Source organism: Paroedura picta, chromosome 4, assembly GCF_049243985.1.
Source record: "Paroedura picta isolate Pp20150507F chromosome 4, Ppicta_v3.0, whole genome shotgun sequence".
Lineage (NCBI taxonomy): Eukaryota > Metazoa > Chordata > Lepidosauria > Squamata > Gekkonidae > Paroedura > Paroedura picta.
In genome coordinates, this window is record NC_135372.1 from 145,026,290 (window position 1) to 145,042,619 (window position 16,330).

At 56.6% G+C, this 16,330-nt stretch overlaps 1 protein-coding gene across 1 annotated transcript in view; it reads left to right on the forward strand.

The window, feature by feature from the left end:
* The window catches only part of TGM2 (transglutaminase 2), a 53,020-nt gene extending 42,603 nt beyond the window's left edge, over positions 1-10,417 (forward strand). The window contains exons 11-13 of the mRNA XM_077336097.1: positions 689-849; positions 5,350-5,486; positions 5,972-10,417. Coding sequence (XP_077192212.1) covers positions 689-849; positions 5,350-5,486; positions 5,972-6,128 — 455 coding nt within the window. The 3' untranslated portion in view covers positions 6,129-10,417. The remainder of the gene's footprint in view (positions 1-688; positions 850-5,349; positions 5,487-5,971) is intronic.
* Positions 10,418-16,330: the final 5,913 nt, after the last annotated feature.

The following is a 16,330-nucleotide window of genomic DNA, read 5'->3' on the forward strand; positions in this document are numbered from 1 at the left end:
TTTAGTCATCTCCTCTCCAGGCTAAGCAGACGAAGCTCCCCCAGCCTTTCTTCATATGCCTTGGTCCCCAAACCCCTCAGCAACTTTGTTCCCTCCTCTGGACACGCTCCAGTTTCTCTACATCTTTCATCAGTTGTGGTGCCCAAAACTGAACACAGGACTCCAAGGGAGGTGTAACTAGAACGGAGTAAAGTGGTGACATCACCTCCTGTGATCTGGACATGATACTTCTTTTAATACAGCCTAAAATCCCATTTGCCTTTTTAGCTACCAATTCACACTGCTGACTCATGTTCAGTGTCTGACCCCCAGATCCTTTTCACATGTACTACTGCCAAGACAAGTCTCCCCCATCCTATAGTGATGCATTTGATTTTTCCTACCTAAATTTGTCTTTACATTTGTCCCTATTAAAAATTCATTTTATTCATTTCAGCCCAGTTTCCCAGCCTGTCAAGATCCTCCTGTATCCTGATTCTGTCTCCTGGTGTGTTTGCTGCCCCCCCCCCCCAGTTTAGTGGATTCTCTCAAGCATTTATGCTTCTATGGATGTCAGAGACGCCCTCTAGGATTCCATCTTTCCGGCTCTTTTCCTTGGCGTGATGGAATCCTCCTCCCCCTTAGGGGTCAAGAAGGGGCCTCTGGGAAGCCGAGCTGAATGTTCTGTTCCTTCTGGTTCCCCCTCCAGAGAAGACCGTCCCCTTGCGCATCCTTTATGAGAAGTACGGCGGGTGCTTAACGCAGGACAACATGATCAAGGTGATGGCCCTCCTGCAGGACTACGCGACCAAAGAGATTGTGCTCGGCGTCCGGAACATCTACGTCAAAAACCCAGACATCAAAATCAGGGTAAGGAGATGCTTCCCCCCCCACCCCATCTGGCCAGCCCAGGACTTTGAGCAGGGGAAATTTGACCACAGAGTGATGTAGGCACAGCAGCGGGGGAGGGGGGGGAGAGGGACTGGGGCTCAACAGTCAGAACTTCTGCTTGGCCTGCAGAAGGTCTCAGGTTGAATCCTCCACATCTCCACTTAGGAGGTGATGTGACAGACTTCTCTGGCTGAGACAGCATCCTGCAGGGTGTGTAGACTTTGCTAAACCGACGCTCTGATGCATCGAGTCATGCAATGGAGGAAAGGGAAATTGCACAAGCAGCCCCTGGGAATGTACAGAAATCTGTCCAATCCAGACTCTTGCAAAAGAGCAATCGGGGAGGGAGGGAGGGATGTGGCACCAGCCCCTCTACCCCAAAGCTGCCCCAGCCATTTCCTGCAGGGGAGCTGATCTTGGCGGTTGGGAGGTCGAGAATACTTCTGAGTGGTCCCACCTGCAGTCTGGCGACCCGACGTGGAACTAATGCAACTCTCCACCTTCTTGATCCAGCTTGGAGGGTGGACCAGGCAGGCGTCCTGCAAATGTCCCTGAGTTGCAGCCTCTTTGTGCAAGGCCTGGTCCCCCAAGGCCTCTGGCCTCCTCCAAGCAGAGGAGAAGTCAGCAGCAAGGAGCTCTGGAGCCTTCCGAGAGGGAAGGATATGCTGGGCCACTCCCTCCCCTGGAGCCCTCCTTGTTTCATGGCTGTCCCGAGAGCCCACTTTTCGGCTTCTCCCAAGGAAAGAAGAAGCGGGGCTCCCAGTCTGACATGCCATAGGAGGGGAGGGGGTCCAGGGGACAGACTGATTTCGGCCAGACTGAGGGAAGCCTTGCTTGGGTGACAGTGGGGGGGCTGTCCAGTGGTCAAGGCTGCCAACTTCCTGGAGATTTGGGGACGGTGGGGTTTGCGGAGGGCCATAGAGTCTGTCCCCCAAAGCGGGCAGGGGAATGAAGTACAGATTTCAGGAGCTGCCCAGGCCCCGACTTCCCAGCGGCCCTGCCTCCTTTTCCTCCTTCTCTGACGTTTCAGAGGAGTGGCCGATGGGGCAGGGCCGTCCCGGGCATGCTGCTCCCTGCGTCTTTTATGGACAAGAAGTTCCAGGCTATGGGAGCCTCCTGAGGGCTGCAAGGACATCGGAGAAGAGCCACAGAAAAGAAGACAAAGTTCCCAAGAAAGGGGATTCCAGTTCAAGACCGCAGGAGAGTCTGGGGCCTTTGTCCTGGGAGGCCGGCTAGCCTCGCCCCTGTCTGGCAGGACAAAGGAGATGCTGGGAGCAAGCTTGAATGCTCACGCAATTGGCATTTGGCAGCTTCTACCAGCTAGTCGAGAAAGGCGGTTTTCCCCAGGCACGCTGCTTGGCAGACAGGCAGGTTGAAGCAAGGGACACTGCCACAGGGAAGGGCTTTGGCTTGACCACCTCTGTTAAATCCCTGGGTTCAGAAGGACACGGACAGGGGGAGTGATAAGGCTCTTTATTAGGGCCCCAGCACAACACAGAAAGAGAGCAAGGACTGAACTGAAAAGTCTCCCAAAGGCCCAACGTAGACGCACACATCACTCCCCTGCCAGTGTCCGTGGCTGGCCAGTTTCACCTTACACTGGCTGGGAGCTGCAGCAAGTCCAGCCGTGGGCTGGCCAACGAACTGTCCTGGGTTTTGATCCTGCCTCTGACCTCAGCTGGGCAGGTCTTCAGACACAATGGCAGCCATGGAAGGCTGGGGGTGGCCTCTGAGCACCCCTGAGAACATTTTGCATTCATTTCCATTCCAGTCCAGGTCTCGGTGGGATGTCTTTGGGGGAGCTCTCTGCATCTGAGCTTCCAAAGGCACCCACAAATCACCCTGGCCCCTGAATGCTTGACCCACCAGGCCAGCATCCAAACACCCCCCCCCCCCCATCCCATGGGCATTCCTCCTAGAGAAAACACGAGTACTTGGCTAATGGGAGCCACATGCTGCTGTGGGGGGAGGCCCGGTGGTCTCCGTCCCCACGGCCCTGATCCAGCCAGTCCTTCCACCCCAGCCAGCTGCAGAAGTGTAAATGGATAGGGCAGGAGGGCCTCCTCTTGTCAGATCTCGGAAGAAGAGGTTGTTGTAACCCGGCATCTCACTACCCGAAGGATTCTCAAAGCAACTGGCAACCACTTTCCTTTGCTCTCCGCACAGCAGGACCCTTGTGAGGCAGGTGGGGCTGAGAGAGCTCTGAGAGAACAGAGACCAGCTCAAGATGGGTCTCAGGGGGGCTTCAGACTAGGGTTGAGTGCTTCGGTGCGGTTTGGCTTATCTCTTGAGAGCCAGTGTGGTGTCGTGGTTCAAGAGAACCAGGTTCAGTTACCCTCTCCTCCTCCACATGCAGCCAGCTGGATGATCTGGGGACAGTCTCAGTTCTCTCAGAGCTCTCTCTGCCCCTCACAGGGTGTCTGTTGTGGGGAGAAGAAGGGAAGGCGATTGGAAGCCACTTTGAGACATCTGTGGGTAGTAAAAAAAGTGGGGTATCAAAAGCCAGCTCTTCTTTTTCTTGCCTTGAAAATCCCATGGGGTTGCCACGAGTCGTGTGCATCTTGAAGGGCCTTCCCGCCGCAAAGGGGAGACGGGAGACGTGCCTCATAGGGGGCTGCGTTCTACGCCCACCCAGGGGGATTCTCTGATGCTGCTTCGGCTCCTGCCTTGAGCCGCTGGGGAGCTCGGGGCAGGGTGTGTGGGGTAAGCTGCGGCCTGGTTTGGGGAAGGAACCGTGTGCTGATTTATTAAATCACCAAGGAACAAATTGTTGCAATTTGCAAGAGTTCTCCATTGTGGGAAACCGCACACACACACCCGCTCGCTGTAGCGCTGGCTTTTCCTTAGAAAGCACACAGCAAAAGAGCCTCCCCACCCTCCTCCAGGCGCTTACTCACCCTCACCCACTGCAAACGGAGACACGTTTTTCTCAGTCTGCCCCCTCCCACATTCCCCCAGCACAGGGAGTCATTCGCTGGTCAAAGAGACTCCTAATAATTTCCAGGGGGGGGGGGGGGAAGACCTACGGCAAAACTCTCAGGCTGAGATCTTAAAACTGCACCTGGGTCGTGCTCTCTTTTGACGTTTCAAATCTCTGTGCAGGCCCGGAATTCTTTCGACAGACACCAAACGGAGACGCTTGTTTTTGTACAAATTAGGCATAACATTGAGGGCTGCGTCAAAGTCCAACAATTCCCAGCAGCCGGCAAGCAGGCCAGGAGTTCTCCGGAGCTCAGACGAGATCTCACAGCCGGGACCCCCCGCTGGCTTGAATCCACTTAGAAAGTGGGGCTGGGGCGGCACCTTTGAGTCCTGGAGGCAAGCTTCCTGGTTCACACAGACCTCTCCCGCCTTTGCAACTCACAAGATAACGGCAGCGGCTTTAGAAACCATTCTGCCCAGTCATTGGGCAGGGCTGGGCTTGGCGGCCGGCCACGCAAGGCACAGGATGGATGCCTCTGTATCCGGGCTGTGTCCGTGCAGGAGGCTTCCAAGGGCCGCTGCTGGACCCCTTGGTACGTGGCTGCACAACACGCAGGGGCTGACGGCAGCTGTGTGGCTTTCACTTCCACACTGACCATGTTCAGAACACAAGAGGAAGGGGCATGGGACACTGCATGTCATGCTGCTCCCAGGGCCTGTGGCTCAGTGGAAGAGCCTCCGCTTGGCATGCAGGAGGTCCCAGGTTCAATCCCCGGCAGTATCTCCACTTAAGTACCTCCACCAGGCTTTTGCCTGAGACCGACCAAACCCAAATAACACCCCCAGGCCCCCCTCAGACATCCCCTCCATGGCCTGAACCAGCCTGACTTCCTGGGGGACTGGGCTAAGTTACCGTTCCTGTTCTATTGTTGTTGTTTAAGACCATTGAAATTGTGTTATTCAGAACCACTGCTGGATTACTGTTGATGTATTTGACTGTGTCATATATTAGGTCCTTCCATGCATTTCCACCCCCCCCCCCGATGTTATATGTAAACCACCCTGAGCCATATGGGAGGGCGGTATAAAAATCAAATGGATGGATGGAGACCCTGGAGAGCCACGGGGAGGGGCTGTGGCCCAGTGGGAAAGGCTCTGCTTGGCATGCAGGAGGTCCCAGGTTCAATCCCCGGCAGTGTCTCCAGCTAAAAGGGGCAGGGAGGCAGGTGACGTGAAAGACCTTTCTCTGTCTGAGACCCTGGGGAGCGGCTGCCGGTCTGAGTGGCAACCCCTGCTTGGACGGGCCAGGGTCTGATGCAGAGGAAGGCAGCTTCCATGGCTCTATGCAGCTCTGCCCTGTGAAGGAGGGATCAGCATCATGGACACGAGTGGAGAGAAGGTGAGCCAGCCTGGGGCTCAGAGGACAGAGTTCTGGGCTTGGGACAACAGGATCAAACCCAGCCTTTCCGTCTTGAAGGGCACACAGAGGGAGGCGCAGCTGGATCGTGGCCACGGTGAGGGCCAAGGGACCGACCTTCCCTCTTCCTTCCAACGCAGGTCTTAGGAGAACCAGTTCAGAACCGCAAGCTGGTGGCAGAACTCACACTGACCAACCCGCTGCCCAGTCCACTGATGGGCTGCGTCTTCACCATGGAAGGAGCGGGTCTCACCCGAGGACAGAAGGTCCAGGAGCTGTGAGTATCTCAGGGCACAGAGAGCCCCTGCGTGGGAGATGCTACAGCAGGGCCAGGCCGACTTTTGGGGACTGAGGGCCACTCCTGGGTTTCCACCTGCTTTCAAGGGAGGGCTGGAAGCAGGAAGAGCCCAAGTCCAACTTGGAGCCCTCCAAGGTAGCGATTGTGTCCAAATTGCTTGGGGGGGGGGTTTCCAAATAAGCCCACTGCTGCCTTCCCACTCTGCCTTCCTCCTTCCCCCAGCCCAGAGCAGAGTGCAGTTTCTGTGGCTCCTCTGTTGGTTCAATCCAGCCCCTCAGTTGTCTCGTGCTTTCCCGACTCTGGACAGGACCCTTGTGCCTTGGGGTCTTCTCCAGCTGCCTCCGCCAGAAAGGCTGATCAGAGGCTGGGTTGGCTTGCCGGGGACGGGGGTGGGGAGCAGCAGAGGTGCTCAGAGGGGTGGGAGGCCTGATCCTGACCCTGCCTGCCTCCCGCTCTGTCCCCAGAGACAGCCCCATCGGGCCGGGAGAGGAGGCCAAGGTGCGGGTGGACTTCCTGCCCCAGCAGTCCGGCCTGAGGAAGCTGGTGGTGGACTTTGAGAGCGACAAGCTGACGGGTGTGAAGGGCTACCGGAACGTCATCATCGCCCCCGTGTCCAAGTGAAGCCCGCCTCGCAGGGGGAGAGGCTGCTTCGCTGGCTGTGCAGGGATGGCGGCGACAGCCGGGAGGATCCCAGGGCCCCTGCTGGGCCCCTGCATTGCCAGAGATGGGCCAGTGCACCCCTCTGCCTCCCCCCATTGTATGCTCAAAGAAGGGGAGAGGGGACAGTGCAATGGGGGCCTCCCTGCACCACCTTTTCCTCGCCCCCGTGCTGAAAGAGGAGCCAAGCTTCGGGGTCTTCGTCCCCTCCTGGAGCCTTCTGATGTTCAGGCCAGCTTGACATGGGGGAGTCCCCAGCAGCCCCTGGCCCACCTCTCACTCTGAAGCAGAACGGTGGTCTGATCCCCTTCTTGGCCGTGCCTCAGCCCTCGCTCGGCCAAACCAGTGACGCCCTGTGAGAATTTTAAAAAATGTAACCCACAACGTGGTCTCAGCTTCCTGCAGCATGAAGTGGTACGGCCCGCTCTGCTCCATCAGGACTCTACCAGTGCATTTCCCCATCTCAGGCGGATGAGGAAGGGAAACAGCCCCATCTGGGTAACCGGCCCTTCTTTTATAGATGGCTGTGAACCTCTCAGATATCCAGCCACCCCCCCCCCCTTAGGGGAATGGATGGGATGATGGGATTAGGTTGGTCCTTCCAAATCTCCAGTTGCCCAGCAGCCCCTGGGAATAAAAAAGTCATCATGGAGACTCCTTGTAAGACTCAAGGGCCATGGTTGTGGGAAAGAAACATTTCTGGCATTGCTGTGATGGGCAGCTGGCATTTGTCAGCCTCCGCCTGGGACCACAACTGTGAACTGGCCTGATGTCCCCCTGAAGGGAGAGATGCCACTTATGGGGCATTCAGACCCTGTTAAGCTGGTCAGACTTCCTAGAAGTGAGTAAGCTAAGCAGCGTCTTCGAGACCAACACGATCTTCGTAGCATGAACTTTTGGGAGTCTTTGACTCTTGAAGGTCTCAGCCCCCAAATCTTCAGTGTTCCTGGAGTCCAATCTATCGGTCCTCCAGCAGCCCCTACATGCTGCCCTCTGAGGCGGTCCTCATGGAGGCTTTAAGCAAAAGGGGAAAGCCTAATCCCAGAGCTCCTGAGGCCTGTAAAGTACAACTTGAGTCCTCTGTGCTGCCGGTCCCCAGAGGTCTTTGGGATATGCTTATGCTGGTCCTACCACCATCGTGTTGCCAACCTCCAGGTGGGACCTGAAGTTCCCGTGGAATGACAACTGGTGATAGATCTCAGCTCTGTTGGAGGAAAAGGCCGCTTGGAGGGCAGATACCAGCCACTTGAGGGGCACAGACCTGAGTCCAGTAGCTCATGAGAGGCCAAGAAGAATTTCAGGGCATAAGTGTTCAAAGATCAAAATTCGCTTCATCAGATTCATAGATTCTATGTGAAACGCCCCCCCCCCCCAAGTGCCCCTTCCACAAGCACTGATCCCAAAAATCCAGGACTTTTCAAGGATGGAGTTGGTGACTCTATGGCCGTGGCTCTTCCAAAGAAACCTGGGAACTGCTGCTCAGTCCAGCATCTTCTCCACACAAGGACCAGCCAGTTCCTCTGCAGGGCCAGCCACAGGGCAGAGAGGCCGAGGCCTTCCCCTGAGAAGACCCTCAGAAGAGCCCTGCTGGGTCAGGCCAGGGAGGGTCCCTCCAGTCCAGCCTCCCGTCTCACCCAGGGGCCAGCCAGTTCCTCTGCAGGGCCAGCCACAGGGCAGAGAGGCCGAGGCCTTCCCCTGAGAAGACCCTCAGAAGAGCCCTGCTGGGTCAGGCCAGGGAGGGTCCCTCCAGTCCAGCGTCCCGTCTCACCCAGGGGCCAGCCAGTTCCTCTGCAGGTCCAGCCACAGGGCAGAGAGGCCGAGGCCTTCCCCTGAGAAGACCCTCAGAAGAGCCCTGCTGGGTCAGGCCAGGGAGGGTCCCTCCAGTCCAGCCTCCCGTCACACCCAGGGGCCAGCCAGTTCCCCTGCAGGGCCAGCCACAGGGCAGAGAGGCCGAGGCCTTCCCCTGAGAAGACCCTCAGAAGAGCCCTGCTGGGTCAGATCAGGGAGGGTCCCTCCAGTCCAGCCTCCCGTCTCTCCCAGGGGCCTGCCAGTTCCTCTGCAGGGCCAGCCACAGGGCAGAGAGGCCGAGGCCTTCCCCTGAGAAGACCCTCAGAAGAGCCCTGCTGGGTCAGGCCAGGGAGGGTCCCTCCAGTCCAGCCTCCCATCTCACCCAGGGGCCAGCCAGTTCCTCTGCAGGGCCAGCCACAGGGCAGAGAGGCCGAGGCCTTCCCCTGAGAAAGACCTCAGAGGAGCCCTGCTGGGTCAGGCCAGGGAGGATCCATCTGGTCCAGTATCCTGCCCCACAACACCCCTCCCTCCATTAATAGGGCTCTTTGCATTCTCTGAACTGGGGCGTTATCACAAGGCTGGGACCTGCAGCCAGACTCCGCAGGCCAGTGGAACTTAGTCTGATCAGCTTCCCTTCAGCTTTGCGGAAGAAGTCAAAGCCAGCTGATGAGGACAAAAGATGGAGGGAAACCAAAGGACCAGCGGAGTCAAGATGACCTCAGATCTCCTGGGCGGGGGGGGGGGGGGTTTCAGACCAGGAACATAGCCTTCCCGGCCTCCTCCAGCTGGCCTCTAGGTGTGGCTGTCGGGAGTGCTGACGTGTTCCAGAAAGCCCGGCTGCTGGCAGAAGAGTCCCTGTTTGCAACCAGGGCAGAGCACCTGCAGGGCTGCCAGACACGGGCCAGCAGCCGAGGCGCCCCCCCCCCCCCCCAGCAGCATCTCTCCCCCCCTCTGGCTGCATCCGACTCGCAGAGACCTTTTCCTCGGCTATTTTTAGTTCTTTTAAGAAACCCTCCGCTTGTAAACAGCAAGGCCTGGCCAGAGAGCACGGGGAACTCTGGCACGGAGGGGCCAGGCTGGGCGGAGACGTCTTTCTGCTGGGGTTGCCAACCTCCAGGTCATAGAAAGCAAGTGGAAACCGCAAGAGGCAACAAGAAGCTGAATATATTCTTCCAAATATTTAATCATCTTCTCTCAAAGTGGATGAGAAGCAGAGTTGCAGAATCAAAGCAAATACTTGGAGAGTCTCCATATAAACGCAATAAGCTCTTGGACGAGGAGAAATAATTATGACGCAGAATGAAATGTGAAAACGGCTGACCCTGGATGCTGTTTAAGCAGGGATAAGGCCAGTCTGGATTCCCTTGGATGAGGGCGGTGGGGCTGCTCTCACTGTTCTGCTCACGGCTGCTCAGCTTTGGCACGAGACGAGGACTCTTCTGCGGAGACTTTTCAAGGTCTCTATGCTTACTTTGGTCCCGCAGCTCTGCTTTTCATCCATCTCTAAATAAAACTATTACATATTTGAAGGAATATATTTTTGCTTCTTTCTGCCTCTCGCCCCCCCCCCCATACACACACACACACACACAATTCAAACTTCCCTCCAGGTGTCAGAAGGGGTTCCCCTGGAGGAAAAAGCCACTCTGGGAGGTAGACTCTATGGGGGGGGGGGTGGCCAACCTGTGGCTCTCCACACGTCCAGAGACTACAGTTACAATTCTACCCCTGCCAGCAATGCCCATGGGCATCAGGAGAGTCACAGCTTGGCCTGCCCTGCCCTGGAGTCTACCTCCCAGATCAGAAGAGCCCAGCGAGGGTCCAGCTAGAACACCTTCCTGTCTCTCACACTGGCCAGCCGCAGGAGAAGTGGGATCTGTCCTGCCCTCCTCCCCTGGGACCCACATTTAACAACAGCCAGGTGTCCCGTGCTCTGGCAAAGCCACCCGCTTAGGCGGTACGGGGGGGGGGGATGGAGCATGCTTTTATCGAGGAGTTTGACTGCATGGTTGAACGGAAGCTGCGGCAGTCATATTGGGGTAGCCATTTTGTGGCTTGTGCCGAAATTCCAGAGGTGCCTGCAGGCTCAGAAAGGCTGGGGGCCCCTGAAAGAGAGAAATCCCCCCCCCCTGCACACACACACCCTCCCACGTCTGACCTGAGCCACAAACCTCATAGATCTTTCTGCTCAACTCCCAGGGAGGTCCCTGCAGTTCCCCTGCCCAGAGCACTTGGTGCACTCTGATAAGAGAGCATGTTTGTTAAAACCTGTTTTTTTTTTAAATTTATATGCTAAGGCATCTTATATAACCTTGAATGTACGGCGAGGTTGGGTGGTTTCTTTGCTTCCCTAACCATTCCTTGCTAACATCCTTCACAATTACTCTTGCTCAAGAGCCAGAAGTTACGCTGAGAGAATTGAACAAAACAAGTCACTGAATAAAAAGTTTATTTTTCACTTGAAAGGACGAGTATTCCATTGTGTTTTTGCCACTTTCTGTAGCTGGGGTAGGGAGATGACTGCGTCTTCTATCCCTGTTAAGGCAGGGGTGGGTGAGGGTTTGGTACCTGGGGCCTGGGCACCCTGTCCCCTCTTGAAATCAAGCAGCAGCAAAGCCATGTCTGGCTGTCTGCCCCACATATATAGGGTAGCCCCTCATACATAGAGGGGCCAATTCCTCCTCTTGGGCCTCCCTGGGGGGAGGTGGGGAGGCCATCTCTGGGCATCCAGGGAGGGGCAGGGTTAGAGAGGTAATGTAGGACCCGAAGATCAGGTGCAAATTGCCTCTTGGTCATGAACTCAGTGCATGAACTTGGGCAGGCAGGGCAGGGCAGTGGCTCAGCGGAAGGGCACCTGCTTGGCATGCAGAAGGTCCCCGGTTCAATCCCCGGCCCCTCCAGCTAAAGGATCTGTGAACAGCCTCTGCCTGAGACTTTGGAGAGCTACTGCCAGCCTGAGTAGAGAATTCCAGCCCCGAAAGACCAGGACTTCTCATTCAGCCCAAGGCAGCTTCACGTGTGTTCTTGAGACTAGTCACTCATTCTCAACGTGGCCTGGCCTACCTCACAGGGTCGTTGGGAGGAGAAACCAGGGAAGGAAGAGGGATCGAGATGTGGCTGGCGGATCCAAGGAGACACTCCAAGCGGGGGAGTCCATTTCCAGAGCATCCCTGAATTGCTGCATCTCAGAGGTGATACAGAACTCTGGGAGGGACTGGCTATACTTTTGTTGGCCAACAGCACCATGTTCATTTCCCTGCCTGGATTTTTTTAAAATTTTGTTGGGTTGATTATTGATGCATCATGTTCCTGCTTTAAAGTTCACGGATTCAATTGTGGATCGCCCCCCCCCTCACTCCCCCCCCCCGTGCACTGCCAGGGGCTCTTAGATAAGGCCGTATAAATATCCCCCTCAAATCCCCCGCTGACAGCCTCCCTCCTGCCCATGTTCCGACCACAAGCATTTGGTGACCTGGAGCATGTTGGCCGCTCATCGACACCATCTGGGCTCTGGCTCCGACGCCAGAAAAGGCTCCCGGTCGCTTCCTGGAACACAACTGGAGTCCTGAGTTGTGCTCTGTTTATCCTTCCGGGGGGGGGGGTGCAAGGCCTCCGGCAGCCGAGCAGGTGCAGTTGGGGGGCGAGGAGCTCGGAGAGGCTGCCTCGCTCTCCTTGGGAGGCTGCCAGAGCCCCGTCTGCACAACAGATGAAGCCAGGAGGGCGGTCCGGTGCCTGCGGACAGCAGCAGAAGGGCTGCAAGGCCTTGGAGTCAAGGTGCATGCAAGGATTTGCCCTTCATAGAATCATAGAGCTGGAAGGGACCTCCTGGGTCATCTAGTCCAACCCTCTGCACTATGCAGGACACTCACAACCCTCTCACTCATCCACTGTCACCTGCCACCCCCTTGAGCCTTCACAGAATCAGCCTCTCCGTCAGAAGGCTCTCCAGCCTCTGCTTAAAAATCCCCAAAGATGGAGAACCCACCCCCTCCCGTCATTTGGGTCTCTGGGAGAAGGAAGTAACGGTTGTTCTACCACACAACAAGCACCTGGCTTAAATTCCCTGCCACAGGCTGCACCTGGTTCACCTGAGAGGCCGGAATTCAAGGCAGTCAGGGAGGAACTCGCCCCTTCGCCTTTCTTAACCGGGGAGGCCAGGGTGGCTGACGTTGCTCTCCCTTCCTTTTGTCTTTGTGATCACCCTGTGGAGCAGTGCTGGCTGAAAGAAAAGGACGGGTGCTCTGTCTCCTGGTGGGTTTTCATGTCTGAGTGGGGTTTCGAACGCAAAACTCCCAGACCCAAATTGAAGGCTCCAGCTGCTACATCACCCCACCCCTCTCCCCCTCTTTTGAAGAGACTCTCTGCTTATTTTAATTTCGCTTTTTAGAAGCTGTGAAGCTTTGGTTTGGTTGGCTCCCTCCCACAAAGGAACATCACAATGCTGCTGTTCATAACGGGGGGGGGGGGCTGGAATTGGGGGTTTCTGTGATGTTCAGCGATGGCTGCCATCGTCCTTGGGGGGCTGGAGACGAGCTGCCCATGAAGCCTGGCAGCAAGAAGACGGAGTAACTGACAGGAGGGCTTGAATGGTGCAGAAAGAAATGGCTTATTCACTCTGAAAGTTCCTCAAACATGATCAACAGAAGAACAACCCTGGTTCACAAGACCCTGGTTGAGAAAGCAGATAATGAGTTTGTCCTTATATGCTGCTTTCCCCTACCCGAAGGAGTCTCACAGCGTCTTCTAATCGCCTTCCTTTCCTCTTCCCACAACAGACACCCTGTGAGGGAGGCGGAGCGGGGAGAGCTCTGAGAGAACTGGGACTACCCCAAGGTCACCCAGCTGCCTGCACATGGCGGAGGAGTGGGGAATAAGAACTGGTTTGCCACATTAGAGGCCGCTGCTCTTCACTGCTCTTAACCACAGTGGCTCTGCACTCCACCCAGCGAGCGAGCTCTCCTCCCCGCTAGTGTGTCTCTCCGTGTCCAAAAGAGACAGGCATTTCTCGCCCGCTCTGCCGGACTGAATGCCAGCCCATCATGCAGCAATCATCTCCCCACCCCACCCCCACCCCACCCTAAATATGAGCTGGCACGCATGCCCGTCCAGGAGACCCTGGCTCTGCAGTCCCAGAGAACTGATGTTCAGAACAAGCTGTCCAACGCAAAAGGGACATGCAGGACTTGGTTTTACTGGACATTTGGGGGCAGGCGGGGGGGGGGGATGCTGCAGCCATGAGACACTCCTGTTTACCCTCGCTCCCTGCAGAGGAGCCTGTTTGCTCCAGAGGGCAGTGAGGACGAGAGGCAGAGATGGCACAACAGCCAGGGCTGACTCAGCCTGGGGCTCGTAAAAGTGGCTGAGAAACACACAGGGGGCCTTTCCAGGATCCCACCCCAAGCCCCAGCCCCTGCGCAGGGCAGCCAAGTGACAGCCCCTCGGGGGGGGGGGATCTCTGGAGGGGGGGCAACCTCAGGCTGTGCAAGGAGCAGCACTGCAGCCCCACCATATGACTCTGGAGCAAGAGCAGGAGGAGGAGAGGGACATGGGTTCCCTCCCTCAGGAAATGCCTGCTTGGTCCATCTGACTAGTCTGATGGATTAGACCCCTAGCCCAGACAACCACAGCAGTATTGCCAGCCTCCAAGCCCTGGTTCCCATCAGGAAAGGGGGAGAGTAGGGCCCCTTACAGGGCTATTCGGGCCTATCAGACATCTCCTGCTCCCCTGGAGGGAGGCCTTCTTCAGGCCCAGCAGGAATTGCTAGGCTACCCTGTAACTCACATAGGGATGGTAGTGGCTACAGTTCAACATCACATGATTCACCTGGGCCCAATGGCAGCCTCCCTCCACATGACTTGGCTGAGTGCTGCTGGGGCCAACACCCAACTCACCTGAGCGACTTTCTATCATAAAAGCTTTGCAACTGGATTGGGCTTTTTCCAGGGAAAGGACGCCAAGGGGAGGCAAAGAGGAGAGTTGGTGAGGCGGAGGGGTTGAAGGCCAAGCCAAAGTGCCAGGGGACCCGGCTTTAAGCCCCCCCCCCCCCGGCTTCCTTGCAAGCTTGGCTGGGTGGCCCTGGGCCTGCCCGTCTCTCTCAGCCAATCTGACCCGATAGGGCTGTTGTGACAATAAAATGAGAGAGGAAAATGAGTCAAACTCCTTTGGGTCAACTCTGAGGAGAAAGGCAGGACAGAAATAACAAAGCTGAAATCTGGATGCAGGTAAAGACAGGCGGGGCTGGAAAGTGGGGAGAAGCAGACAGGAAAAATGGAGGCTCTGGGGAGGGTTTTTTGGCTCAGTGGAAGAGCCTCTGCTTGGCATGCCGGAGGTCCCTGGTTCAGTCCCCAGGATCTCCATGTCAAAGGTGATGTGTAAGGCCTCGGCCGGAGGAGGCCCTGGAGAGCTGCAGTCAGAGCAGACAACACGGAGCTCGGTGTCCTGGTTAAGAGCGGCAACTTCTAATCTGGTGAGCCAGGCCCTTCTCCTCCTCCATACGCAGCCAGCTGGGTGAACTTGGGCTTGTCACAGCCCTGCTAGTGCCGTTCTCACAGAGCTCTCTCAGTCCCACCTCCCTCACAGGGTGTCTGCTGTGGGGAGAGGAAGGGAAGATGATTGTGAGCGGCTTTGAGCCTCCTTCGGGTAGAGAAAAGCGGCATCTAAGAACCAACTCTTCTTCTAGATGGGCCAACAGGCTGACTCAGTACACTCCCCTCCATGGGGAGAGGGAGAGGGATACCAGGGAAAACAAGGGGCCGGCTGCAGATCCTTGTGGGTCTGTATTTGCAGAGCGGGGGACGACCTCCATATGAACTTAAAAGCTTGCTGGCTCTTCTCTCCCTTCTCCGCACGGTTCCGAAAAGCAGGGCTTGTGCAGCGTGCCACACAGCCCTCCCACCCACATGCGAGACCAGCAGCTCCGCTGATCCCAGGGGACAAAAATAGACCCCCCCCCTCCTCCTTGTCCCTTCTTGATAGAAGAAACCTGGGCCCCAGCTGCTCTGAAGGTCAGTGGCATCTATCTAGCTCTCCCGCTGCCTGGTGCCTGAGAGGCTGGATGACAAAGGCGGGGATGGAGTCTGTGGAAAGGTCTTGCCCTGCGGAGCAATGCTCTCGGCACGCTGGCCGCCAGGAAACCAGAAATAGATGCGCTGATCAGGCAGGCGATCAAGGAGGGGCCCTGGCTCAATGCGAAGACCCTGCAGAGCCCCTCCCCACTTGCAGCAGCCACGGGCTGGGAGACTGAATGGGCCAGCAAACTCCTGGAGTTCCCCTGGGGCCGTGCCACCTCGGGGAAAACTGCACGCAGCAAAGCAAGCTGCCTCTCGTTGCACCCAATTCCAAATTATGCCTCCCGCGCCTAGTGAGGTTCTTTAAAAAAAAGAAAATTCCGGGAACTGCGTCCACCAAATGGTTAGACTCCAGTTGACTCAGGGGCTGCGGGTAGAGGACTCTGCTGAGTGGCTTTATGAAGTCCAAGGGCTTAATGTCAACAAATCCCGCTTGGCCACGCTGGCTGAGGATTAGCTGAAGAGCTCTAAACATAAGTGGCTAGAAGCCAGGCTGGTTCAGGCCAGCGGCCCCTCCAGCCCAGCACTCTGTCGTGGCAGCCAAAACCCAGGCGTCAGCCCCAAGCCCCAGACAGAGGGTGCCCTCAGGGGCCTCTGCCCCATACATACACCCAATTCAAACTTCAAACATTCACCCAATTCAAAATTCAAACAGAAACCATCTCCACTCTTCTTGGCAGGGCTTTGGCAACTCAGGAGATGTTCACGCGTGCACACACACACTCTCTCTGGCACAAGCACAGTTGGAACATGCTGCGCCAGGTCTGAGTCCCCATAGCACTTTCGAGAGCAACAATATTTTCGGGGTATATACTCCTGAGCAGGGGTAGTCAAACTGCGGCCCTCCAGATGTCCATGGACTACAATTCCCACGAGCCCCTGCCAGCGGATGCTCGTGGGAATTGTAGTCCATGGACATCTGGAGGGCCGCAGTTTGACTACCCCTGCTCTTGAGAGCCCAAGGGCCCTTTGTTTTGATTCTTGGAAGCGACACCCTGAGAATCTTTAGAGGCTCCTGAACTCATGTCCAGCTCTTCTGTGCTGGCCAGTGGCCTCCAGCCATTCTGGGGGACCCGTAGGCAGATTTCAAGTTCTGATACGGCAGGAGAAGGAGCTGGCGACCACAGGGCAGGGAACAAGGTTAGGGGTAACTGTCAATCAGCCTTCCTCAGCTTTTGTGCTGTTGAGAAACCCCTGCTTCAGGAAGCTCCAGAAGTGGCAGGATCGTGTAGAAGATGGCTGGGAAGCAGATCTGTTTCCACACCCACCTGGGCCCCCGTCCCTTCCCACCTTCTCCAGGCCCACCACTG